Source organism: Cololabis saira, chromosome 1 (assembly GCF_033807715.1).
Source record: "Cololabis saira isolate AMF1-May2022 chromosome 1, fColSai1.1, whole genome shotgun sequence".
Classification (NCBI taxonomy): domain Eukaryota; kingdom Metazoa; phylum Chordata; class Actinopteri; order Beloniformes; family Belonidae; genus Cololabis; species Cololabis saira.
In genome coordinates this window covers 41196495-41224458 of record NC_084587.1, presented here as the reverse complement: position 1 = coordinate 41224458, position 27964 = coordinate 41196495, and the positions used below count along the sequence as shown (strand labels likewise).

General features: G+C 44.3%; 2 protein-coding genes across 2 annotated transcripts in view; both read right to left on the bottom strand.

Moving 5' to 3' along the window:
* spast (spastin) overlaps positions 1 to 27964 on the bottom strand; it is a 78877-nt gene that overhangs the window by 20599 nt on the left and 30314 nt on the right. The gene's annotated exons all lie outside the window — the stretch shown is intronic.
* On the bottom strand, positions 113 to 26539 carry LOC133440090 (phosphofurin acidic cluster sorting protein 1-like). Its single transcript, XM_061717596.1, has 23 exons — positions 26382 to 26539; positions 22015 to 22102; positions 20921 to 21010; positions 20706 to 20831; positions 19304 to 19466; positions 18224 to 18315; positions 16072 to 16146; positions 15904 to 15963; positions 14222 to 14364; positions 13579 to 13663; positions 12352 to 12429; positions 12077 to 12259; positions 8954 to 9058; positions 8753 to 8853; positions 8517 to 8671; positions 6992 to 7102; positions 6763 to 6865; positions 5219 to 5261; positions 5093 to 5138; positions 3336 to 3429; positions 3039 to 3247; positions 1529 to 1639; positions 113 to 426 (listed from the first exon to the last, which is right to left on the bottom strand). The coding sequence occupies exons 1-23, from the start codon at positions 26435 to 26437 to the stop codon at positions 314 to 316; spliced, it is 2430 nt and encodes an 809-aa protein (XP_061573580.1). The 5' UTR covers positions 26438 to 26539; the 3' UTR covers positions 113 to 313.

Here is a 27964-nt window from a genome sequence, read left to right as displayed (position 1 = left end):
GTACTTTTCAGTAATTTTGAGGAATTTCTATGTTTAACTTAATATTTATTGTCATTTATAACATGAAGAAGAAAGTGGACGTTTCAGATAACTTCAGCCCTTGTTTGAGAAAAATAAAAAATAATAAACCATCTGCATCTGCAAATAAAACCATCTGCTCTTCTATTCTTTAATATTTATTTCTCAGCTTTATGTTATAGCCCTATTTTGATATAATTTCTGTTCAGATAGAATTCCAAACTCTGGCTCTGGGAGGGAGAGGGAGGTTCACCAGAAGACGCTCACAGGTCATGTGATGGAGGGGAGCGGAGCTTCAGGGCTTGCTGTGGCCGAAGATCCCGACAGGAAAGTGTTTGACGTGAGTCGGCCACTGAGCTGCGAGCTGGAAGAACTTCACGTCGTTCCAGTCCACGCCGTCCACGGACACTGAGAAAAACAACAACAGGCCGAGATGCTTTAAACATTTGTTTTTATTTATTTACTTTAAGGCCAGGGGGCATTCTTCTGCTTAACTGAGTAAACACCACTGTTATCTTTACTAAAATAACTATAAATGCTACCTTTCCTTTCTGGACTTGGATATATTTTCCAATGATGTCAAGGAGCGATATTTGGGGCATAAAAAGCAAAAGTCTTATTTAATTCAGAAATGACCATGTGGCTGCAGTTCACACGTCCACCACATGGTGTCACTCACTGTCACTTCCAAACACTGGTTCTTCCATTTCCATGGAGCACAACAGACAAAATGTTAAGGTTTTAGTTGGAAACCTTGCAGTAAAGAAAGTATCTTTAGTTGACCTCCTTCCATCCATTTTCTTTACCCACTTAATCTGATGCAGGGCGGACTCATTAAATGTAAAAGGCAGGGTTACACCTGGACAGTCCAGTCCAATAATCTTCATTGAAATGAGTATGTTGCTGCTTTTCCCAAATAATCTTAGTCGATTAGACATTTACACTTATAACACTTACACAATAAAGATGTTCAAAAGCATCAAAGGTGCATTTCCAATTGCAAAACTACTTACTATATTTCTTGTACTTCAACGTTTTAAGATGGTTTGGCTGCAGTGTAGAAAATGTTGCTAGAGAGAAAATCCGTGTGAAAACTTCAGGTCAAAATGTATTTGTGGAATCATTCTGGGCATTTTCATACCCTGCTTCGTCTGGAGGAGGTTGTTTTATTTGTGTTAATCTGAGTCAGAGGAAACAAGAACGGCGCTACGAACCCACCAGTGAATGAAGGCTGATATATAAACAAAGAGTTTACTTCCAGGGGTTTCGGGGTGAACGTCACTTCCAGGGGTTTAGGATGTCGGCCAGTTTTCTTCTTTGTTGTTTTCTCAAGTTTACGATACACTGCCGTCATGACCAGTGATAGCTCCATTTAGTTGCTTTCATTTATTGTTAAGCGTGTGTGTGCGTGTGTGTGTGTGTGTGTGTGTGCGTGCGTGTGCGTGTGCGTGTGCGTGTGTGCGTGTGTGTGTGTGTGTGTGTGTGTGTGTGTGTGTGTGTGTGTGTGTACCTCTGAGTGTGTGTTGGTGTTTGGAGGTACAGATCAACCTGCTGATTCCTTCGATCATCTGACTCCTTGACTCCGCCTCCTTCTCCTTGGCCTTCTTACTGAGGAAGATGACTGACACAGATGCACATTATCTTCAGTATCATCTTAATAACCATAATAATAATAACAATAATACATTTTATCTACTGGAGCCTTTCAACGTACACAAGATACCCATACAAGGATACAAAATAACAACAAGTAGAAGAAAGTCACAAGATAAAACAATAGAAAGGAGACAATGAACTACAAAAAATAATCTGTTTTAAATAGATGCTTCTTCAGTAGGGATTTAAAAGTCTGTAGAGAGTCAGTACTGCATTTGTGATGTGGAAGAGAGCTCCAGAGACGAGGATCAGAGCAGCTGAAGCATCTGGAGCTCATGGTGACCATATGAGGAGACGGAGCTGTGAGCTGTCTGGACGGCTAGTGGGGGGCCGGGCCACGGATAGTCTTGAAAGTGAGAAGCAGAATCTTATATTTAATATGAAATTTGATGGAAGCCAGTGAACCTGCTGCAGGACAGGAGGGAGATGATCAATGGAAGATATTCTTGTGGTGATGCGGGCAGCTGAGTTCTGGACTAGTAGAAGTTTGTTGATGGATTTGACAGGAAGACCAGAGTGGAAGTTACACTAATAAAGGCAAGAAGAAACTAGGGCATGGACCAAAGTGGCAACATTAGTGGAAGCAAAGGGTGAAGACCAGATTGAATGCACTGGCTTGGAGTTGTTGCTCTGGAAGTTCTGGTGGATCCTTGGTGGTCATTTCTCCCTTGACGTTTGAAGGAGCACTTGACTGCTGTTTTGTAACTGTTTTCCCAATGTATTGTTGTTTATGTATCCATGTTCTTTTTGTTTTTTTTTGTTTGTTTTTTTTGTGTTTCACTCATAGTGACATGTACAGTCTTATTTGCTCAGGAGTCAATATAATATAAGTTGTAAAAACAATATCCCATGCACACTCACACACACTTATTTTTTGTCTTTATTCTTTATTATTTATATATTGCATTATTAGTTTACCATCACTTTTGTGTAGTTTTACTTTCTGTTTTTTTGTATGTTAATCTTGACATGAAATTTGAATATCTTCGGTGGAGGCTTCAAATAAGCCCATTGGGTTTTTTGCCTCTTCCTGCACCTATAGTGTTTATCATTGATATTTCCTGTATATTTTTTAAAAACTGTGCAAAACAATAAACTAAACTAAACTAAACTTGAGCTGGTTCAGCAACGTCCACATGCAGCAGTGGAGTTGGGGGTGGAAGGAGGAATGGATGAGACCAGAGAACAAAGCTGAACAAGTTCACTTGGTCTATACTGGAGCAGTACAGCTGATGTACGGGGTGTGATGGACAGTGACAGTCCCAGCAGATATCCAACTCTCATGATTCCATCATCATCATCATCATCATCATCATCATCATCATCATCATCATCACTATCACCACGACCTCCCTCCTCCTCACCTTTCTTGTTCTTCTCCTTCGTCACCACCGTCATGTTCATCAGTTCTCCTCCGCTGAACCGTGAGACCTGAAGGCAGCGGAAGTTGCTCTTCAATGTGTTCTTCACCCCCACGTCCTTCCTCCGCTCTCCTCCTCCTCCTCCTCCTCCTCCTCCTGCCCCCAGACCGCTCCAGTAGTCAACCTGCAGCCCCACCGCCTCCACGGGGCAGCTGCCCAGAGAGAAGGTGCAGGAGGAAGAATGAGATGGAGGTTAGCATCCCAGTTGGAGCAGCAGAGGAGGAAGCTGCAGACAAGTACCTGATAGAGGGAGATGCTGGAGGTGTGGAGTTGATGCTATTTGGAGATGCAGACTGGGAGGGAGAAGAGCCCAGGATGATGTCATCCGAGTCAACTATGGAGAGAGAAAAATGACATTAACCCCTGAACAACACCTTTGAGGTTCCTGCTCTCAGGGCCGCCGCAAGGGGTGTGCGAACCGTGCGACCGCACAGGGCCTCGCGCCCCAAGGGGCCTCGCGCTATGGGCCGTTTTTTTTTTTTTTTTTTCCATTTTTTTTTTTTTTTCCGTTTTTTCCCTTATGAATATCAACAGTCACGTTCCATTACAAACCTAAATGTGTACTAGTCTGTGCATATCAATAAATATATGTGCAATGATGCGCGTGTCTGTTGTTATACAACTGCGTCAGACCAAGCGCAGACACAAGCTGCTCTGATCCAGACGGGTGGAGTTGGAAAAAAAATGTCATACAATGTCGAGAGAACGAGACAGATTCAGGAAATTTCCATCAGGGGATGAAAAAAGAAAAAAAACTAAAGAAAATGGAAGAGTTTAATGCCTCTCTGAAAGGCTCGTATTTTGCTAATTGGAGAGTTAAAATTGCGCATATAGACTCCCGATCCGACCCGAAAAACCCAAAAATTTTTGCGGCAGCTCGCTACGCTCACGCGCGAGGATCCCCCCCCAGCCATTTCGCACAGGGCCTCACAAATCTCCCAGGCGGCTCTGCCTGCTCTGATATGATATCTCAAATTTAAAGTGAGTCCATCTGAGCAGCAGGTAACAGATGTGAGAAATGTATCATCTGACCAGAGTAAAAGAAGCAGAAATATCACAAAAGCTTCCACTTCCAGAGCTCATACTGTCCCCTCGGTGAGGGAGAACCAAGAACCAAGATCCCAACTTCTGGGATCCAGACCTGCAGTTCCTCCACCAACCACTAGGCTCCAGATCCAGACTTGGGTTCATGTCCACTGACCTCCATGTTAAATTGTCAACTTTACATCAGAAATAAACATATTTACAGTCTGGTATAAAACCAATGTTGGTTTCCGTGGTTACATTTCACTTCCATGACAACTGTAGGGGGGATGTTTATCTATTTTTATTTGGGGACTTCATCACCATATTGACTTGTGCACAGTTAATAAATATCTAAACAATCGAACAAAATCACTAATATCTTAATATAGGGTTTTGTGTTATTATTCTACTAACGCTGGATTCACTGCAGGGTTGTAGCAACGTTGGGTGGAGGGCATGTCTGGCCGGTGCTGTCGCCATGTCCTGGGATCACTTCTGCTCTCCACATGTGACCTGCCAACCCTTTGTTTTTGGGGTTGAGGTGAATTCATGATCAAAGATGGCGACAATATGTTTCTCGTCCAGAATTTCTATGAGGACAACATTGTCTCCAGCAGAAGAGTGAGGCTCAATAATAAACCTCTACAGGAGATCCTTCAGACCTCTACACACATTTAACAGTTGCATTTGCTTGGGACTGGTTATCCTCTGCAGAACGTAAGGGGTGGAACTCAGAGTTCAGGATGTGCAACAGTCCGTTCCCATCTGAAAACATCTCATTTGACAAAAAACTTCAGCTTCAGTACCACAGCTGTTAGGTTTGATTTTTCAGAAGCAGGTCACCCTGCTATCAAGCCGGTGTTTGATGGGTCTCTGCAGCGTGCCACCATCTCGTCCTTATTATTTTGGCTGTTTGTGTTTACAGCCCTGGTACTGGAGGGTGCGGGGGCTGACGGGGGAGTCAGGAGTACCTGAGGTGGACAGGAAGTTCTGCTCCACAACGCCGACGTTCACCAGCTGAGAACAGACAAACAGAGCAGTTAATGCCAGCGCCGCCGCAGTCTGAGGAAATCTGCAGGACCGCTTTGGATCCTCACCCCGATGAATGGGACGAACTTCTGGAAGGAGTCGTCGTCGGGGCTGCAGAGGAGGAAAGCATCGAACAGTCAGCGCGTTTAACTCGTTAAACATTCAGGTAGAAGATGAGGCGGCGAGCTGCTGACTCTGAGAGAGCTGGTGTTGACAGAACTTCTAGAAATCGCTCTGCTCTGTTCCGGACTGCTTTGTCCCAGGGGAAGTCTCAGTACAGGTAATCTAAAAGGGTGCATGCCGTCCTGGAGGGGGGCTTGGAGGAGCTGGGTGCTCCACATGCTGCCAGGACTAGCAGCCAGGGAGATAAGGCGCATTTCCACTAGCAGGAGTTCTGGGTAAACCCGCTTGACAGGAACTTCTAACAGGACCGACCGTCTCCTTGACTCCTTCAGACCGCACGTTTCCATGACACAAGTAAGTAAGTAAGTACATTTTATTGATATAGCACTTTCACAGACAACGGAATGTCACAAGGTGCTTCACAAAAAATAAAACAACATCAATAATAACACAAGTAAAACACTACAATAAAAGTAGAAATACAATAAAAACAAGACAATACCGATAAAAGCTTCTAGAAAATAAAAGTACATAAAATCAACATGGTGGTCATAAAACAACCCTCTCACTGTAGATGTTTAAAAGCTTGGAGAAACAGGTGGGTTTTAAGTTTGTTCTTAAAAGCATGGATGGAGTCCAGAGAACGTAGAGACGGCGGGAGATCGTTCCAGAGCCTTGGTGCGACGGCCTGGAAGGAGCGATCTCCTTGTGTCTTAAAGCGGGTATGAGGGACCATGAGACATGATCTTGAGATCATGTGACCACAAGATCACAAGAATCTTTGACTGAAAAAAATAACACAGCCGACCACCAGGTGGCAGTAATGGGAAGTTTTTGCTGTTTGCAAACGTCCAGCAACATAAAACTTAAAAATAAGAATCCAGCAGCAGAAGAAACACGTAAACTATGGATGCTACTTTTTGTTTTTTTAAACATACACTGCGTTGGTAGTGCTTGAGATTAAAAGAACTCGCCCACCAAACCTCTATATTGGTGTAATTGGTGAACAGACTCGTCGGTCCATCCAATCACCAACTTAATTAAATTTTCTCACGGCAAAATGTCTGTGCTCCAAATGTTTAAATGATTTGAGGTCCCATGGTTTATATTCACGCGAGAGCGTTGAACGTACTTAGAGATCCGGATCAGCAGAGACTCCCCACCAGTAGGTTCCTGTTGGCAACCCGAGTACCTCTCCTACTACAGGGCCGTTTTTTGACCCGTAAAGGTTGCTGAAGGCCACTTTTACAGTGCCGTTCCTGGTAATGGAAACACTCACAAACCACCCGGTCCAGAAAAATCTGCCCAGAACTCCCCCTAGTGGAAATGTGCGTATAGATGCCGTTTAACGGTCAGTAGCTGATTAGCTGGCACAATCTAGGTCTAGCTAGGACAATCCACAACCAGTCACTGTGGTCCGTCAGTAAAATTCAATCCACCACCAAAACACAACCATCCTGAAGGGGGCACCCATCAAACAGAAAGTTACCTTCTGTGTTTGCAGGTCAGCATGGCCTCGGAGACCGGACACAGGTGAGAAACGGCAGCACCGGCCAAATACTGACACACCCGTTCGGCTACACCCACCGGATCTGCGAAACGGGGGAAAGCAGGTCTGCAGATGAGAGAACTGAACCCAGGAGGGGAAAGGTGTCATAAATGGGAGCGAAGGAGCTGCCACAGAAACATGATGAAGGTGCAGTCATCTATAAGGCTACCAAGAGTAGGTGGCTCCGCTCGTCCAAACAGCTCTCTCCAACTGGAGTCCATAAACAGGCTCCCGAACTTCCCATCCACCGACGACAGGTACTTGGCCAGCGGGTGGTGTCCTGTTGGACACAAAGAGCATCATGGGAAGGTTCAGGATTCAACACTTCATATGCTGATGGGAACCTGTCTGGTGTAGGGACCAGAACCTGGTTTATGTGAGTACAAAAAGATAATAAAAGGTTCTAAACCTAAACCAGTTCTGACATGATACAAGCACCAGCTCTGGATTGGTTCTCAGTTAGAGCTGGTTGAAGAGACGTTCAAAAGACCCTTCAATATATACAGCCAAAATGTTTCAAATGCTTCAAGTCCTAGAAATGTTCCGGACTCCAGTTCTTAGTCTGATCATCTCCATCTGGGAGGTCTTTGAACTGCTCATCTGCTCATCTGGTGAGAACCGTCTAAGACACTTCAAAGATAAGCAAGTCTTTAAACCCTGGACATTTCTTCAGATACAACAGGATCAGGCCTTGGAGCTGAACCTTTATGTGGACCTTGACCTGGTTCTGGACTTGCCTCTGAAACTGAACTGAAATCTGAATCTGGACCTTCACCTGGACCCTGTGAGTCTTAACCTGGACATCAACCTAGACCAGGGGTCGGCAACCCGCGGCTCTAGAGCCGCATGCGGCTCTTTAGCGCCGCCCTAGTGGCTCCTGGAGCTTTTCAATAATTTTTCACCTTTTTTTCCTTTTTTTCCCCTTTTTCTTCTTTTTTGCTTCTTTTTTTCTTCCTTTTTTTCTCTTTCTTTCTCTTCTCTTTTTTCCTCTTTTTTTCCTTTTTTTCTTTCTTTTCTTGTTTTTTTTTGCTTTTTTCTTCTTTTTCTCCTTTTTTCTTCTTTTTTTCTTCCTTTTTTTCTCTTTCTTTGTCTTTATTTTCTCTTTTTTTCTCTTTTTTCTCTTTTTTTCCTTTCTTTTCTTGTTTTTTTTTCTTTTTTCTTCTTTCTTTCCTTTTTTCCACTTTTTTTTCTTCCCTTTTCCTTTCCTTTTTAATCTCGACATTTCAACTTTTTTCTCAACATTTCGACTTTTTTCTCGACATTTCCATTTTTTTTCTCAACATTTGAACTTTTTTCTCGAGATTGTACTTCAACATTAATCTCAACATTTTGACTTTTTTCTCTAAATTTTGACTTTTTTCTCCACATTTTGACTTTTTTTCGACATTTCTCCTTTCACCATTTGTCTTCATTCTAAGGCTGATACAAGACCTTTCATTTTTTGCGGCTCCAGACATATTCGTTTTTTGTGTTTTTGGTCCAATATGGCTCTTTCAACATTTTGGGTTGCAGACCCCTGACCTAGACCAAGATCTAGAGTTGGACTGGAACCTGAATTAGGTCATTTGCACCTGGACATTTGTGCAAGTAAACCAACCTAAGACGGTTCAATGAGCATCACCTAATCAACTGTCATCCTGCGTCGGCCAATCACGGACGACCAGATGCAGGCGTGTTGGTGAGTATGTGCCTACCGATGGGGATGATGAGAAAGCGGATGTAGCTCAGCCAGTCGGGCGTCTTGCTGGCCAGCTGCTCCACGAAGCAGGACAGGAAGGTGCTGAGGTAACTCTGGTCCCCGCCCACCGCCACCTTCACTGTGGGCGGAGTCTGGGCGTTACAGTTACAGCTGCAAAAACAAAGTTAAGTCACACTTAGACCTCAGAAAAGTTTTGATAAAACCAGACAGTTTTCCTCAGAGGACTCGTACAATCTCTGGATGCGGGAGACGACGGCGCTGAAGGCGGCCTGAACGTCGGCGGCTGAGACGGTGCAGACGACTGGCTGATCGGAGAGTAGCTCTGCCAGGTACTGTGGTGGGAGAGGAGGCCAGGACGGGTTTGTACCGGTGGACCCCAGGCCAGCTGAGGGCCAGGACCCTCTGAATCCAAACTTTACCGACAATACAGACCTGACCCTGCCAGTCTGAGGTGTTGATCAGGAGGATGGATTCTGGTAGCTGGTCCTCGGAGAACAGGACGTGGTTCAGCTGATCCAAAACTGCCTTCCGGACAACCTGGAAAACTACACAGATTCATGCCAGCGTCCAGTAGGTAACACACAGTACCTCAACTAGAACCTGTTTTGCACACAGCTGCCAACTTTCTCTCTGTGTTCTATTGAATGTCTTATGTGTTTGTTATGTGCAGTGTTGGAACTAACGTGTTATTTAGTAACGGGTTACAGTAACGCCGTTAGTTTTGCGGTAACTAATACTCTAACGCATTACTTTTTAAATTAAGTAACGCAGTTACCGTTACCAAAGGTGCGTTACTTCGTTATTTCTGGCTACAGTGAATCTTTTTTTCCCCGCACGTGGAGACCAGAGGAAATGTAGTGTGGATGTGTGTGTGCTTTCAAAAACATGACGGTCATGGCGAGACCGCGGTGAAGTTAGTTTTACGTTGGATATTCGTTGGATATTCAACAGAAATGCCGCCGCCAGAGCAAATGTCTGTCGAATATCCAACATAAAACTAACTTCACCGCGGTCATGGAGAGCCGAGAGACGGCGAGTTTCTTAACGTGGAGATATTGTCATTACAGTAATCCCTCATTTTTTGCAGCGGTTACATTCCAAAAAGAACCTGTGGTAAGTGAAATTCTTTTTACAATTAAAAAGGCTTCAAATTACTGATAAAGAATTGTGACAGCTTGGCCCCCCTGCAGGGGCAGGTTGCCCCAGTCCTACCTCCTGCAGGGCTTTGAACTGGACTCAAGACCTTTTGAGGTAGCTCCAACTTCCTACCCAACTTCCTACCCCCCGGGCAGATCCCAACACCTGGAAGTTGGTTCAAACAGACAACTGGACTCAACACGTTTGAGGTAGCTCCAACTCCCTACCCAGCTTCCTACCCCCCGGGCAGATCCCGACATCTGGAAGTTGGTTCAAACAGACTTTAATCAAGAGAGCACCCTATGGGGTGATTTGGAGGTCTGTGACAGTCATGCCAAATGTCTGATAATGACATTTGGCCCGATTCACATCCGACTGTAAATTACTTTTTGTCTCTCGCCTGATTCGTGTATTCCTGCATTTTGTTGTTAAACCCCTTGTATAAGAATCTGGTTACAACGTCACTCGAGGTCAGCATTTCTACCAGACCCCTGGTCTGTGTAGACGTGCTCACCGCCGGCTCAATAAAACCTCATAAAACCACAAAGCGGACTTCTGAACTGGTTTGATAAATTCCTCAACATTACAGAGATCAGCACCGTCTCGCACGTATTACACTGCTCTTCTGACTGCGCCGCTGCATCCCGACTCCGCACTGTAGTGTCTTTTTCTCCTAAAGCCCGCGGTGCAGGTGTTTTTTTTTTCGAGAGAAGAAAATAGTTATAGGTCGTTTTGTCGCTGTTTTTAATTCTGGGCAAAAAGATTCTTATAAACCGACATGCATATTTGAGACTGTAATGAACGATTCATCAAAGAGTCCCGTTCCTGAGCTGCTGCTGAAGCTCATTGGCCGTTCTCAGCTTGTTGCTAAGCAACCAACGTTATTGACACAGGAAGTGAAGAAGCGGGGAGACTGTTTAGAATGCAGAACACAAGGCACAATGCAAATCCATACAGTACCTGCTGAAATGAAGGCTAGAGGGGCATGAAATGGGAGCATTTAAAATAATGTTTTTATTTAAAATAACTCAATAGTTACTTAGTAACTAGTAAATAGTAACGCATTACTTTTTGGTCTAAGTAACTGAGTTACTAACTGAGTTACTTTTTTAATGAAGTAACTTGTAACGGTAACTACTTACTATTTTTCTGTAACTAGCACAACACTGGTTATGTGTGTGTTTGGGCGCGAGCTGCCAAATCAAATTGCCCTTCAAGGGATTAATAAAGTTGTCTTGAATCTTGAATCTTGAAGAACCTGAACTTGAACCCGAACCTGAACTTTTTGGACCTGACCCGAGCCATTGCTGAAGCTGAAATTGAAGTGAGCGTGGAACTGAACGTGAACCAGAGCCCAGAGCTGAACCTGAAACTGGATCTAAAACTGAACCTGGACCTGAAACTATATTTGAACTAAGACCTCAGCTGGACGGAGCTGAAACTGATCTAGTACCTGAATTTGGACTTGGATGTGAAAGGTAACCGGAATGAGAAACACAATACAGGCCCATACCTGAACATGAGCTCTAACCTAAAGCTGAACTTGGACCTTGATCAAGACCTGAACCTGAATCTCTAAGTTGGCCCGGACCTGGAACCAAAGCTGAAGATCAACTGGAACTTGAGCCAGAACTATTTTGAAAGTGAATCTGAAACTGAACAAAGGCTGGATCTGGACCTGACAGACTCGTCCCCCGCAGGTTTAAGAGGTACTGTTTGGTGGCCCTGATTTTAGGTGCATTTCCACTAACAGGAGTTTTGAGGAGTTTGTTGACGCCTGTCTCCATTACCCGGAACGGCCCTGCTAAACTTGCTTTCAGGAATCTTCACTGGTTAAAAACATCCCTGTAGTAGGAGAGGGACTCAGGTTGGCCAACAGGAACTCCTGGTGGGGGTCTCTGCTGATCTGGATTTTACATGAATGGACCGTCGAGTCGGTTCAGGTCTTGTTGATGTATTACTCAAACTCAATGGCTACGGCAACGGGGCTTAAAAAAAAAAAAAACTCAAAAACACAAGGAACATCTCTTGTTTACGTGTTTTTTCTTCTTTTCATTATTTTGCTGCATTCTACTTTTTCGTCTCCTTTTTTGTTGCTGGATGTTTGTAAACAGATAAAACTGCTTGTCGCGCCACCTGGTGGTTAACTGTGGTTTTAATTCTTGCGTGCTGCAGTGTCGTGGAGACAAGCTGGCGGGAAGGGGGTCAGCCTTGTTACAGGTTCCTGTCTGGCAGGTTTACCCTGAACTCCCGCTAGTGGAAACCGCCTAGTGTATAACCCCCTGCAGCTCCGTGTTCTGTAGTGAAACCTTATAAAAATCCAGACTTCAATCGACACTTGACGCTCTGATTCTGCTAGTACGGTTCAGATGAACATTGACATCAGACGCCGACATCAGTGTGGTCATCCTGCATCACCTGTGCTGCAGGTGTCCTGGAGTCACATGACGTTTCACTGTCCAAGCTGTTGGTTCTGTCCGTCCCTCTGGAGTTCTCTCTGTCTTTCAAGGACATGTTCCTCGGGGGGCGGGATGAATCAGTCTTACAGAGTTTGGCAGCAGGCCCGGTGTCCGTTCCCACGGCAACATCATCCTCTGTTTCCTTTGGAGTAACAAACAGGAAGAGCTTGTAGAAGAACACTAGTGTTTAATGTGTATTTCTGTTGTGGACGGTCAGCCTCCGCCCACACTCACCCCAGGACCGACCTCCACATCCCTGGACTCCTCACGGACTTGGGGCCCCTCAGCTCCATCAGCCAGTTGCTCTGTCACCTGGTCCGCAAGAGATCAGTTACATGGTAAGACCTGCAGGGGGCAGCAAAGACTCAACAAACGTCAACAAACCTGTCAGCTATGATAACAAGTCTGACTCTCCCTAAACATAACTTAATACTAGTATTAACGTCAGTTGGGATCATTTCCTGCCATGTGACCCAGTTCCAGCCAACCTTCACTCGTCATACAGATGTCTCAATGACTGTGCGGGGCCCTGTGGCTGTACAATAACCCCACATCATGAGTCCTCCACCACAGTGCTTGACAGTGGTTATAAGTAGCTGAAACGCTGTGGTTTTAGTCCAACAGGTTCCTCTGAAAAAATTGATGGGGAATATGAACAGCTGAAAATGAGTTTCCTCTACAGGGAGGCTAGACTTTCCCTTACAGATAAAGATAGAGATCATCCTGGAGCGACTCACAGTAGATTCACTGCTCCTTCACCTTAAAAGGAGCCAGTTGTTTCTGGCATCTGCTTCGGTTGCTTACCAAATGCCTCCCTGGGTGGCGGTTTCAGGCACCTCCAACCGGTAGGAGTTCCTGAAGCAGACCAAGGACACACTGGAGAGATTATATCTCCTGACTGGCTTACCCTGGAAGATGGTGGGAACAGGGGGGAGTCTAGGCCTCCCTGCCTAGGATGCTGGCCCCATGAATTTAACTAGGGATAAGCAAAGTTCATGGGTGGATGGGTGGGTGGGTCCCCTGTAGGTCTGGAGACTTGGTGGTTCTTGTTTTCCTACTTTCTTAATTCCCTGAGGGCATTTTCACACTGGCATTATTTAGGTCAGCCCAAAGGGATTCTGGGTATGAGTGTGGTTCACTTGGGTCAGTGTGAACACAATAAATGGTTGGCTGCCCTAAGACCGCTGCACCAAGCAGCTGGTCAAAGCAGTCTGGGTACGGCTATCAGCGCTCTCCGGTGCAATCTGTTTGAGGCGTGAGAGCCTCATGGATGGTCCTCATAGACTTCCATTCGTTGCTCATAATACTGAACCTGTATGGGACCCAAGCCATTTACCCATTTGACACCCAACCCCTGTTCCCAAGTTAGCCCCCCACCCCCACCGGTCACTGATGTAGATCAGGACAAACATCGGACTGCTGGGGTTGGGGTTAGTTTGGAGTTAGTAATGAGTTCCTCACAGCAGATCTTTGATCCTCCAGAGGGCAGACGGGACTCCTGACCCCAGACTGAGAGCTGGAGGGAAGAACGCCCTCAAAGAACGGCCTGCAAGCATAGAACACCAACGAATCACTAAGGTTTATGCTTCATATCCTTATTAAGCAGATCTTTTGATCAAACAAGAGCAAGAGGAAACAAGAACTTGATATAACACAGAACATGAACACAAGTTCACAGAGAGTTAAACTGGCACATTTGGGACCACAAGAATATCTGGAGGAGTTGGACATCAAAGTCATGGAAATAATCCAAGGGATCACTGCGATGACACAGGTGGAGGGTGGAGGCAGAGTGAATCATCTGTGCATCTTCATACCATGATCGCTGTGCGAACGTGGCTTCTGATTTGGTTCCAGGTCTGGTTCACATTATTACAGTTCTGCAACACCCTGCAGGTTTCTTAGGGTCAACATCAAAGTCTAGGGTTAACACGGTCATTTGATCACGTATAAACATGGACAAAACCTCCAGCAGGTATTGGGGGTCAGATTAACGGTTCTTGTCTCTTCCTATTTGAACTTTTATTGACAGTTGTACATTAGTTATTCTGATTTCCAATGACAGGTGTTACATGTTACCTGTACAGGTGAGTTTCCAGCTCACCTGAGCTTGGGCTTGGGCTCACTCTGGATGCTGTCGTTGTCGTCTATCTCTGGGCTGCTGTCGCTGACATTGTCCACCTCCAGGCTGTCGTAAAGCTGGTCCAAGTCCTCCTCAGCGTCCCGACTCTGAACCCTTGCCTCATTCTAAACAAAAACGTCAGTGACTGCAGATTCATTCAGCTGTTTGATGCTACATTTGCAATCATTACAAAGAACTGTCATGATTGAAATATTTGGAAAAATTGATTGAATCTAGTCCTGCAGCTCGTTCAAGCTGAGCCTGGCTGAGACCCTCATGGTTTAGGGTCAGACCACCAGGTGGTCACCAACTGACCATTAACCCACTCCCTTTTCTCAGAAACCGTTCGGTGGGGTTTGGTCATGTATGGTGGTGTTTGGTGTGTTTGGTCATGTTTGGTCATGTTTGGTTTGTTTGGTCATGTTTGGTGTGTTTGGTGTGTTTGGTCATGTTTGGTCATGTTTGGTCGTGTTTGGTCATGTTTGGTGTGTTTGGTGTGTTTGGTCATGTTTGGTCGTGTTTGGTGTGTTTGGTCATGTTTGGTGTGTTTGGTCATGTTTGGTGTGTTTGGTGTGTTTGGTCATGTTTGGTGTGTTTGGTCATGTTTGGTGTGTTTGGTGTGTTTGGTCATGTTTGGTGTGTTTGGTGTGTTTGGTGTGTTTGGTGTGTTTGGTCATGTTTGGTGTGTTTGGTGTGTTTGGTGTGTTTGGTCATGTTTGGTTATGTTTGGTCATGTTTGGTCATGTTTGGTCATGTTTGGTGTGTTTGGTGTGTTTGGTGTGTTTGGTCATGTTTGGTGTGTTTGGTCATGTTTAGTCGTGTTTGGTCATGTTTGGTCATGTTTGGCCATGTTTAGTGTGTTTCGTCGTGTTTAGTCGTGTTTGGTCATGTTTGGTGTGTTTGGTGTGTTTGGTCATGTTTGGTCATGTTTGGTGTGTTTGGTGTGTTTAGTCGTGTTTGGTCATGTTTGGTCGTGTTTGGTGTGTTTGGTCATGTTTGGTCATGTTTGGTCATGTTTGGTGGTGTTTGGTCATGTTTGGTGTGTTTGGTGTGTTTGGTCATGTTTGGTGTGTTTGGTGTGTTTGGTCATGTTTAGTGTGTTTAGTCGTGTTTGGTCATGTTTGGTCATGTTTGGCCATGTTTAGTGTGTTTAGTCGTGTTTAGTCGTGTTTGGTCATGTTTGGTGTGTTTGGTGTGTTTGGTGTGTTTGGTCATGTTTGGTCATGTTTGGTGTGTTTGGTCATGTTTGGTCATGTTTGGTGTGTTTGGTGTATTTGGTGTGTTTGGTCATGTTTGGTCATGTTTGGTCATGTTTGGTGTGTTTGATGTATTTGGTCAGGACGGGGTCAAAGCTGTGAAGACAAATTTAAGGTGATGTCAGTGGTGACCAATTCAGTTCCAGTCTGTAACTGGACCAGGACCTTCCAGGTTCCAGGTCCACAGAGTAAAGTCAAGGCTCAAGGTTCAGTTCAAGGTTCAGGTCAAGGTTCAGGTCAAAGTCAAGGTTCAGGTCAAAAGTCACTATTTCTTGGAATAGTTGTTTCTTTTATGTACCAAATGTCAAAAAGTATTTAGGAAATCAGGAAAATTGGATTAAATAATAAAATAATGAATGGAGTCAGAGTTAGTGTTGAAGTGTCCCCAGATCTCCTCCGATCACAAACCTCGTCTGTGACTTTGAATCTTTTCAGCAGAGCCACAAATTTCTGCTTGATGTTCGGCTGCTGGACGAGAGAAAACAGGACACGAGTTTGAACGTCAGAGAAGCATCACATCAACCGTTTGCAATCACAGGCCCGCTCCTGAAGCCAGCCCTTCTGGTTGGTCCTCACCTGAGCCAGGGATGCCATTTTGCTGCGAGACGTCTTTGTCTTCCTCCGGACATCGTCATCTTCATCAAACATGTCCTGGAGAACAGGAAGTGAGCAAATATGGAGAAGGAAGTGGCAGATTTGTACACTGGACTGGAAGAACCCTAAAATCACAACTGCTGTATTTTTACTCACTCACCACATGCCGCATAAAACTAACTGGACACTCCTTTCTGTGACATCACCTACAAGTTATGAGAAGGGGTTTAAAAGCCTGCAATTTGGCAGGAAAGGACTCCACCAACCCGACACCCTGCTAAAAAAGGCAGCTGTTTAGGTCTAGATCTGCACCTATGGTTCCTCTACCGGCCACTAGGCTCCGGATCCAGATCTTCGGTTCTTCTTACCAATTACTAGGGTCCGGATCCATATCTGTGGTTTCTGTACAGACCACTGGGGTGCGGATCCGGATGGTTTCTCTACAGACTACCAACAGTGAGTTAACCTCTACTGACATCCAGGTTAAAATATTCAACTTTACAACAGAAATAACCATATTGAGAGTCTGGTACAAAAACTGTTTTGTTCTCAGTAATTACACTCACATCCATGACGACTGTACGGCGGAATATTTATGTAAATTATATTACACTATGCGTTATTAGGATTGACAGCTGTGTTAAGAGTCAAGGCTTTTAATACTTAACTGGTATGGCTTTAGCTGCTAGATCTTTTGGTAAGCCCCTTAGTTACTGTTGCTAACAGACAATTGTTTCCAGTTTAACAATGATTACTGTGTGAAAACCTCATGTCAAGATGTTCCAGACTAATTTCAGACTCTAAGGGACCACCTTTCACCAAGGATCATTGAAGTAGACTTAAATATGTCCTGGAGGAAAATGTAGGACATCTAAAAATAGATCTGGTTGGTAATAAGATTAAATGGGAAGTGAGGGTTTAAAGATGCTTCATCTTACTGTTGTCATGACAACATTAAGGATCAACACTGTTCATGAATTGCAGGGGAAAAATACAATAATTTACTTTTATTAGTTTCGTTTAAAAGTCATAACTTCAGATCTACTATTAGCTACTTAAAACTAAATTACAGTTCTAACTTTGCGTCTGGTTCTCGGTAGCTCGACTAGTACAGATCTGAGCTTACCTTGAGGCCGACATGGTCTTCTACTGGGTGTGACTGTCAACGATGGCTGAGCCGGACACCGAGCTGATCACTGAGCAGGTCACCAAGGTGATCAATGAACTTATCCCTGAGCTGGTCAATGAGCTGATCAATGAGCTGATCACTGAGCTGATCAATGAGCTGGTCACTGAGCTGGTCACTGAGCTGATCCCTGAGCTGGTCACTGAGCTGGTCACCAAGGTGATCAATGAACTGATCAATGAGCTGATCACTGAGCTGATCACTGAGCTGATCAATGAACTGATCCTTGAGCTGATAAATGAGCTGGTCACCAAGCAAATCACTGTTTCATGCAAACCACCTGCACTCCTGGACAATTCAAGGCCAACCTGGAACTGTCCCGGAACTGTACCAGAACTTTCCCGGAACTGTCCCGGAACTGTCCCGGAACTGTCCTGTCCTGGAACTGTCCTGTCCCGGAACTGTCCCGTAACTGTCCCGGAACTGTCCCGGAACTGTACCAGAACTGTACCAGAACTGTCCTGGAACTGTACCAGAACTGTACCAGAACTGTCCTGGAACTGTCCTGGAACTGTCCCGGAACTGTCCAGGAACTGTACCAGAACTGTACCAGAACTGTCCTGGAACTGTTCCGGAACTGTCCCGGAACTGTCCCGGAACTGTCCCGGAACTGTCCCGGAACTGTCCCGGAACTGTCCAGGAACTGTCCTGGAACTGTACCAGAACTGTACCAGAACTGTACCAGAACTGTACCAGAACTGTCCCGGAACTGTCCCGGAACTGTCCCGGAACTGTCCCGGAACTGTCCCGGAACTGTCCTGGAACTGTCCTGGAACTGTCCTGGAACTGTACCAGAACTGTCCTGGAACTGTCCTGGAACTGTCCTGGAACTGCTTGTGTCAGTAGCGACCAGGGCGGGTGGAACAATAAGCTTCAAAAGGACTCTTCAGAAACCTTTGGGTGATGTCACAGAGGGCGTGTGCAGGTCTACGGTTGGAGCATGCCAACCTGAGGAGGGACGGCGTCGTCACTTCCTTCCTGTTCGGAGGAGAAGCTGTCATCGTCTTCCGCCCAGTACTGCTCCGTGTCGGGGGAACGATCTGAAAGAACACAGGAAACGTGTTTGACCCTGAACGCGGCTGAAACCCTTCCTGCTGGATGAGCTTCACCAGTCTCACGAAGATGTGCAGTTCCTCGGACCACCAGCAGGGGCTGGCAGTACCCGTGAGTCTGTCATTGACTTCAGCGCTCATTTCAGGCCTTTCTACTCCCACTAAAGATCCAACATCCACGGCAAGCTCAGAAACCAGGTTTTGGTGGAAAATCTAAATTTTAGGTACTACAAGACTCAGAGAAAAACAAGGATCAGTTTTTATCTCCTCGATCGTTTCTGCTAGCGGCAGAAGCTTCTAGGTACTCTGTAACACTCCACTCACAACACTCCACCTGCTTTTCTGCACTGTTTAACTGTATATACTGTTCATACCCTGTGTTTATACATATTTTATACGTATCCTTTTGTATTTTTTATATATTTTTTTATTTCTGACTTTTCAGTCTTTTTACCCCTCCCCAATATGTGTGTGCTAAGTGTACTGCTGACAACAAATAAGTTTCCCCACTGAGGGAGAAAATAAAGGATATCTTATCTTATCTTATCTTAATTCTGATCCCGTCTTATATTGATCAGTCGCCACGATGGTGGTTGATGCTGATTCCTTCATGTCATCAGAAGAGAAAGTATTTACCACCCAAACCAGACTCAAGGGTTGATGGGAAAATAATCCCTGACATGTCGGAGCGCCTGTTTCATTTTGAATCTTTGACTCAGATGTCTCATTCCCTCCTTTCGTGAACTTTCTGTGTTTTACAGTAAATAAGAACGTGTTTATAAAGGTGACAGATGATTATATTTGGGGTTTTCCACATTGTTGTCGACGGTGATGCAGAGTTTTCCCAGAAACCTTCAAACACGGAAGAAGACGTCGGCCCTGACTTCAGAGCGTCTCTGAGGACACGTCTGCAGGCGTGTGTGTGAGTACGGTATGTGTTTGAAACAGAATCGTCCACATGCCGCCTGTTCTCTACCTGAAGCCTTGGCCTTGTTGCCATGGTGACCGCTGGTGTCCTCTTGCTCGATTGGCTGGCTGGAGAGAGAAGAGACGCTCAGCTCTGCCGCCCGCACCGCAGCATGCTTCAGGTTGCTATGGAGACCAAGGACATGGGCTCCATCTGTCGGATGCTGCATCACCTGGGACCACACACACACACACACACACACACACACACACACACACACACACACACACACACACACACACACACACACACACACACACACACACACACACACACACACACACACACACACACACACACACACACACACACACACACACAACCTGATTTTTGGCAAAATACATAGATGAAAGCCATAATTTGCAGGTCCTCTACCCCAGTGGCTCCCAACCTTTTTTCCTCATACTAGCACCAAAAGAGTAAAGTGATTCGTTACAAATCTTTAATTGAAAAAATGAATATTAATTATGTTTTTGTGATACATTTCTCTTTGGTTTACCCTGTATACATATGACTTTGTCTTTCTCACCTTCATTTTGTGTCACCAATGTATAAAATACGCACAGAAAATAATTGCAAGGACATAAAATAATTTCTGACAAATGTCTCTTTTAATATGAGCGCAAACATTTTTAACATTTTTCCTTTAACAACCTGTCAGAGTAGTAGTATGATTAAATGTTGAATAATGATATAATAATAAGTTATTACGTTTTTATCCTGCTTAATAACTTAGAAATATATTTTGGTCATTTTAAAATACTACGTGGGTCTATACAGACTTGGATTACAGTATTCCATTAGGTGTGTTATTATTTTTTATTTATTTAACATGCGCAAATATAATTTGTACAACTGCATATCCTCAAAGCAGACAAAGTTACGCACCCCCCCAGAGATCTCAGGCGCCCCCCCAGGTTGGGAGACACTGCTCTACCCCACCAGGGTCTGGATCCAGACCCGGGTTCCTCTACCCCACCAGGGTCTGGATCCAGACCCGGGTTCCTCTACCCCACCAGGGTCTGGATCCAGACCCGGGTTCCTCTACCCCACCAGCGGTCAGTAAAGGACCTCCAGCTCCGGATCCAGACCCTAGTGGTCGGTAGAAGACCTGCAACGAATCTTAGTACTGCAGGACACTTCTCCATAAGTTAGATTGGGGAGGGTTGGTGGTCTTTTTTTGTTCATCTAAACTTTATTTATAGCCTCTATTATTATAAAAATAGTCTCCAGGTGCTTTTCAGAAACCCAGAACTTGACCCTGAACAATTATTAAAGAAAAACCCGTAAATAAAAAAAAAATTCCCTTTAAGAGGGAAGAAACCTGGATCAGGACTTGGATCATAAGGGGGGACCTTCCTGCTGAAGACCAGCCGGGTCACATGACTCGTTGCTGTTCTTCCTGTCGTACCTCAGCCATGTCGATGATTCCCACGGCCAGCGTCTTGTAGCCCAGGATGGTTCGGTTCTTGTAGCGCTTCCTCCTCTGCAGCATCACGTGCAGGCGGTTGGCATCTCGCTTCAGGAAATGCGGGTACTAAACGACAAAGCAGGACTTCACATCAGAAGCAGAAACCAAGGCACCTGAAGTTGCATCTGCATCGGCGTCAAACACATGAAGGTGACCTGCAGCGAGAAGGTGAGCTCCAGGTCAGTTTCCACCAGACCTCCTGCAGGAAGAAGGTACTCATGGGACCTCAAAGTCCGCTTAGACCCCTGAAAGAGCAAACGAAGGGAGCATCTCAGTGGAGTGGATCTGTGGACTTGGACCAGGTTATTTTTCATTTCATTCATGTATTTATTTATTCAAACAGGTTAAAACAAAAACAAAATAATCAGAATGCATAAAATGTATATACCGAAAAAAACAAAAAAAAAACAAAGAACAACAAAGAAAACCATAAGCAAAACAAAGCAAATTAAAGAGACAAATCTATATGTAAATAAATATTTCCTGTTTGAAACGGTGTAGGATGAAGTTTCAAAAAACGTTTCTAGTCCTACCCCTGTGTGGGTTCAGCTGAGCAAGGCACTTTGGTCATTGGTTGTCAGTTCATGTGTCCATTTCCATTTTGTATCCATTAAGAGTAGTGTTTTTAAAGATTTGTTTAAACTTACTTAGTGATTTGCATGATTTCATTTCATCTTTACAGTTATTCCACAATTTGACTCCCTTCACTGATACACAATGGGTCTTGATGTTTGTTCGTACATGCTGTTTTTTAAAATGACATATTCCCCTGAGATTGTGTTTATTTTCTTTTATTTGAAACAACTTCTGGATGTCTTGTGGCAACTGATGATGATTTGCTTTGTGCATGATTTGTAAAGTTTTGAAGTCGACCAGATCCTTGAATTTGAGTGTTCTCAGTTTGATGAAGAGTGGGTTTGTTGATTCTCTAAAGGCCGCTTTATTTACAATTCTTATTGCTCTTTTTTGAAGTTTGAATATTGTATCCGTGTTTGTTTTATATGTGTTCCCCCACACTTCCACACAGTAGCTCATATATGGAAGTATGAAGGTTACTCCCGGTCCGGGACTCGCTGGCCTCTGCATCACGTTCAAAGTGTTTAAAACCAGCAAAGGAAGCTCTGAGAAGCTGCTGTCTCCAGCAGAGACGCCTGATAAGTGTCGTCCTGGACCCGCTTCATCATCCGAGTGGCCTCTGCAGACCCTGAGCGTTCCACCTGGACGTGGTTTACCTGCACCACAGCCTCACCTGGATCTTCACGGCGATGATGACGGAGGTGAGCCCTCTGTCCAGCTTGCTGAGGACCATCAGCTTCTTCAGAGTCAGACTGCAGAGCCTGAAGACGACACAGAACCGGGTGAGAGTGCTCCGGGAAGATGTTCAATACACGAAGGCAAATAAGGAAATCAGTCAACAGGAAGATCAAATCCCGTCTTCAGGCGTCATCCAATCAGAACGAAGAGAACATTGCTTGTTTTCACAGATGGCTGCTCTTACCTTTTTTTCTTCTTCTACCACTAACAGAAACTGTCTGAGAGCAAGACTGGTTCAGTTTTCCACTGGAACCTGGTTTCTAATGGTGAAACACCAGAAATCACACTGAATTCAGAGCAGTGGCGTCAATTCAGTAGAAGTATTTGACCATTTTCACCTGTTTCACTTGAAATAAGTTAAAAAAATCTTGGCAGATTTTTCTACTTATTTTAAGTGAAAATCTACTTGAAACAGGTGAAAATGGTTGTTTTTGAGTCTTGTCTTAAATGTAATGAGATTTTTTTTTTACTAATAATTAGACATTTTAACATTTTGAGTGTTTTGATTTTTAAGATTTTTAGTTTTTGCACTGTATAATAACTAGTGAAATCGATCATGTTGTTCTGATTTGCATTTGTAGTTATTCTATATGTATTAATAGAATATTCAATACAAAGAGACACAGAGTAACTCCATAAATGTATTTAAAAAAACAAACATTTACATTTAACCCTTGAAGCCAAGGTGTGGCGGCTGCCATACCTTGCCGTACCCAATTGACGCCCGTGATTCAGAGCTGTAGAAAGTGGAGTTTTTACTGGATTTCTAGTTCTAGTTTTTGTCAGAGTGGTCATCTTGATGCCATTACAATCTGTGAAGTCTTAGCTCTGAACCGCTAACAGGCTAGTGTTCTTGTCTTTTCCTGGTCCTCCTCAGGGCTCATTACAGCAGCTTCATGTCTGCGGAGACCCGGAGACAATCCTGCACGTCCTGCCGTCCCCTGCCCGGAATCAGAGCTGGTTCCAGCAGCAGGAGGAGCTGAGGGCAGGGAGGGGCAGCAGGAGATACAAGGGAGGAGGGGAAACAGAGAGAAGCGGAAGAAGGAAGACTTCTACCAACCACTAGGTTCCGGATCCGGATGTGCAGGTCATTTAGGGACGGGATCCAGACCTGCAGGTCAACTACCGACCACTAGGATCCAGATCCGGACCTGCAGTTCTTCTATAGACCACTAGGTCCAGGATCTGGATCGTGGTTCCTCTACCGACCACTAGGGTCTTGATCCAGACCATGATATGGATCGAGCAGTGAGGTTATCTGATTTGAGAGCTGGTATAACCAACGATTAGCTGTCACCACTGTAGCTACTTAGCTTGTCTTGACTTCTGAGCTATGAATGAAGACATAAAAAACTGTTGTTCTTATTTTAAAGATATGTTGAGTTGAGACCAGTTCTAGGTTAGTCTTATAGGTTCTAAGTTGCTCTGGTAGGTTCTTGGTTGGTCTGGAAGGTTCTTGGTTGGTCTGGTAGGTTCTAGGTTGGTCTGGTAGGTTCTAGGTTGGTCTGGTAGGTTCTTTGTTGGTCTGGTAGGTTCTAGGTTGGTCTGGTAGGTTCTAGGTTGGTCTGGTAGGTTCTTTGTTGGTCTGGTAGGTTCTAGGTTGGTCTGGTAGGTTCTTGGTTGGTCTGGTAGGTTCTAGGTTGGTCTGGTAGGTTCTAGGTTGGTCTGGTAGGTTCTTGGTTGGTCTGGTAGGTTCTAGGTTGGTATTATAGGTTCTAGGTTGGTCTGGTAGGTTCTTTGTTGGTCTGGTAGGTTCTATGTTGGTCTGGTAGGTTCTAGGTTGGTCTGGTAGGTTCTAGGTTAGTCTGGTAGGTTCTAGGTTGGTCTGGTAGGTTCTTTGTTGGTCTGGTAGGTTCTAGGTTGGTCTGGTAGGTTCTAGGTTGGTCTGGTAGGTTCTTTGTTGGTCTGGTAGGTTCTAGGTTGGTCTGGTAGGTTCTTTGTTGGTCTGGTAGGTTCTAGGTTGGTCTGGTAGGTTCTAGGTTGGTCTTATAGGTTCTAGGTTGGTCTGGTAGGTTCTAGGTTGGTCTGGTAGGTTCTAGGTTGGTCTGGTAGGTTCTTTGTTGGTTTGGTAGGTTCTTGGTTGGTCTGGTAGGTTCTTTGTTGGTCTGGTAGGTTCTAGGTTGGTCTAGAAGGGCTGGGCAGCTCCTCAAGGGTCCAGCAGCGTCCTTGGAGCCGTGGAGGTCCGAGGACACCTGCAGCTGCCAGTCCTGCTCCCAACGGTCCCGCTGGCAAGACTAAAGCCAACCATCGGCATGACTGGTGTAGCACAAAGAATATGACGAACCCACTGAGAACTGCAACCAAAGAACTCCACTGACCCTGGATCAGCAGCACCACCCCCACATGTGACCTCAGTGCTAACATCACCTCACATCAGTCAATTAAAACAGGCCAGGGCCCAGAGCCGGTGATAAGTGCCTGCAGCTTCCACCTGTCCATCTCCAGGTAGATTAGCAGGACGTGAGGAAGTTCACCAGGTCGACCTGTCAGCTTAATCTTCTTAAAGCGCTCATGAAGACCGAGGAAGGATCCAGCAGGAACCCTGGCCAACAGGTTCATCCACAGACACGTCAACCAGCGTGTCATCAGTAAACCGGACTCTTTATTTAACAAGCACCCTCCTCAACACGTCAGTCTGACAGCACCTGCACAAGTTCATGTTCGAACAAAAGAATTCAACCTTCATATAAACTGCAGCTTCTGCTGCAAGCTACATGGTGGCGTGTAGTGTGATGACGTCAGATACAGCCCGACTCAGCCCGTTTAGAACCTCGGCAGAATAGATACAGAAAAAGGATCTACTCGGCACGCCTCCACCCCTAGTGGAAAAGTGCCAAACGAGGTGAGGCGAGTCAGGCTGAGTAGGTACTAGTGGAAAAGTGAAAAGATTCACAGATGAAGAACTGGTTCTGACCCAACCGAAACAACTTCTGGAGGAACCTGTGATGGTTCTACCAAAGCAGTCAAAAGTAAAACCTGCTGGCAGAACATGCACACAAACACACGCGCACGCACGCACGCACGCACACGCGCGCACGCGCACACGCACACGCACACGCACACACAAATCACAAGTCCATCTCTTCAGAAACGACAAAAACAGAATTATAAGTGGTTTATGTGCAAACATCAGAACTCATCACTTTCTTCAAAGTAAAAGCATGAGTGATATCTAACCTTTGTAAAAATACACAACAAAAGCAAAGATTTGGTTGCATTTTTCACGTCTCCATCAGAAGAAGACTGGACCAGGATGGTTGGTCTCCAGGAGAAAACCTCTTCTGTCCAACAAGACCAGAGAAGCAGGACCGAGGTCCACAAAACTAAATCTGAGCAAACCATGCAGACTTCTGGAACCATGTCCTCTGGACACATGACACCTACTGAGGGTTCCTGCTGAAGGAAACATCTACTGAGAGTTCCTGCTGAAGGAAACATCTACTGAGAGTTCCTGCTGGATCTATATAGTGGATCTATACAGTACTCGAGTTGTAAAAAAAATCAGGGTGGATTTTATCATATGGGGACAGATAATTTGTGCTGATTACAAATAATATAATATATTACAAATAATAGCACTGACAAGTACATCAAGTATCAAAACACAAAAATAAATAACAGTTTTCTGAACTTATCAATATGATTCTGTCCTTCACAGAATAAGTAAAATGAATCACTGCAAAAACTCAACATCTTAACAAGAATATTTGTCTTATTTATAGTTAAAATGTCTCATTTTAGTAAAAAAATCTCATTACACTTAAAACAAGACTCGTCACTGGAAAAAAACAACAATTTTCACCTGTTTCAAGTAGATTTTCACTTAAAATAAGTAGAAAAATCTGCCAGTGGAACAAGATTTTATTGCTTGTAATAAGAAGATAAATCTTGTCCCATTGGCAGATTTTTCCTACTTATTTCAAGTGAAAATTTACTTGAAACAGGTGAAAATTGTCAAATAAGTTATTTTTCTGGTGTTATTTTTCTGGTGATGACTCTAAATGTTGAAATAGCAGTAAAACCACATTCATTGATGAAATGACATAAGGGATGGAAAGGAGGGATGGCAGTTTTACAGGGGAGATGATTTGGACCGTTTTTATTTCAGGGGGGATGCCATCCCCCCTCATCCTCCCTCAACTCCAGTACTGGATCTATATATGGATCTTGGGGGGACTCAGGATTATATGTGATTTCTGTTCTCGTGGTTAAATAAATCAGGACCAGGTGAGTTTTATTTTGATTGCCTGATCCTCAGCCGTGTTCATCCTGTCCTCCCAGCCCGAGCAGTAAGCCTCTTACCTGGGCACGCAGCTCGGGGAGCTCCGCTCCGTGTCCCAGCTGCCGTACAAGCTCATCGGCACGGGGACGCGGTGAGCGGCGGGTCCCGAAGCCTGCTCGGCCGGGGGTCCGGGGTCCGGGACGGGGTCCGGGACCGGGGCCGGGGCCGGGGGCCCGGGGGTCGCCCTGAACGGTCCTCGTTCCGCTGTCTCCATCTGACGGCCGTCGGAGCTGATCTGCCGGGCTGGGAGGGGCTGGATGTGAGTAATGGTTTGATCCTGGAGGAGGTGAGGAAGGGAATAACTCCTTTAAAGGTCCTGAAAGTTCCGATGATTAGTCAGAACCACCTCCAGGACCCTTTCTTATGGAGGATTTTTTGTGCTAAAATTAAATAAATAAATACATCATTAATGAATCGAAATCATTAATTAAATGTGTCATTAATTAATTAAATGCTGAAATAATAAATATAGTTTTTTTACTTAAAATTTAATTAATTAATGACAAATTTAATTCTAATTTTAAATAATTAATTACACATTTAATTAATGATTTCAATTAATTAATGATGTATTTATTTATTAAATTTTGGCACAAAAAATCCTCCATACAGCAACACGAAATCATTAATTAAATGTCATTCATTAATTAAATGCAGTTTTACATTTCATGATTCACACGCAACACGAAATCATTAATTAAATGTATCATTAATTAAATGCTGAAATAATAAATATATTTTTTTGCTTAAAATGAATTGCATTTTAATTAATTAATGACATATTTAATTCTAATTTTAATTAATTAATGACACATTTAATTAATGATTTCAATTAATTAATTATTTATTTATTTATTTAATTTTGGCACAAAAAATCCTCCATACAGCAACACGAAATCATTAATTAAATGTGTCATTAATTAATTAAATGCTAAAATAATACATATATTTTTTTACTTAAAATAAATTGTATTTTAATTAATTAATTACACATTTAATTAATTAATTAATGATGTATTTATTTATTTAATTTTGGCACAAAAAATCCTCCATACTTTCTCACCATTAGGGTCAGATTTGTGCAGCTCCCTAGGGCTGAAGTGGATCTCCTGTCTGTTTGCACCATGTTCCATAGTTGTCTCTGCCTATAAAGATAAAGATGTGACTTCAATAACTGTACCAGACACTTGACAGATGATACTGCCTCTCAAGAAGTAGCTCTGGGTTTGTCTCACGCAGAAACATGTTCTTTCCTTTATTATCATTTATTCTTTTTTTTGGACACGGATGTTTCAAAACCTTGTCATAACCACAAATGTAATTTTTACATGTTTTATTTTTCAAACGGCACGTAGAGGCCTTCGCAGTTCGTCTGATGACATCCAGATGTATTCTGGGACACGGGTTATGGTCCACGTGTGTCTTCACAGCTGTATAGAAATATAACGAAGAAATGGCCCACCTCCCAACCGGACTGACCCCGTGACCCGGGTCCGGTCTTCTGGCCCCTTTGGTCTCCACATTTAGTCCTGCTGTGAAGAAAGATGGAGGCCTCCCTGGAACAACCAAGTGACTGTGGGACGTGCAAAGTGGATCAATGAAG

What these genes read in the sequence shown, in the direction of transcription:
- LOC133440090 (XM_061717596.1), bottom strand. Translation starts at nt 26,437, where the DNA reads ATGAGCTTGTACGGCAGCTGGGACACGGAGCGGAGCTCCCCGAGCTGC. An exon ending in GATTCAAAGTCACAGACGAG is followed by an intron (nt 14,365 to 15,903) that starts GTTTGTGATCGG and finishes GTTTTTGTTTAG; the next exon opens with AATGAGGCAAGGGTTCAGAG. An exon ending in GAACTTCCTGTCCACCTCAG is followed by an intron (nt 3,430 to 5,092) that starts GTACTCCTGACT and finishes CTCTCTCCATAG; the next exon opens with TTGACTCGGATGACATCATC.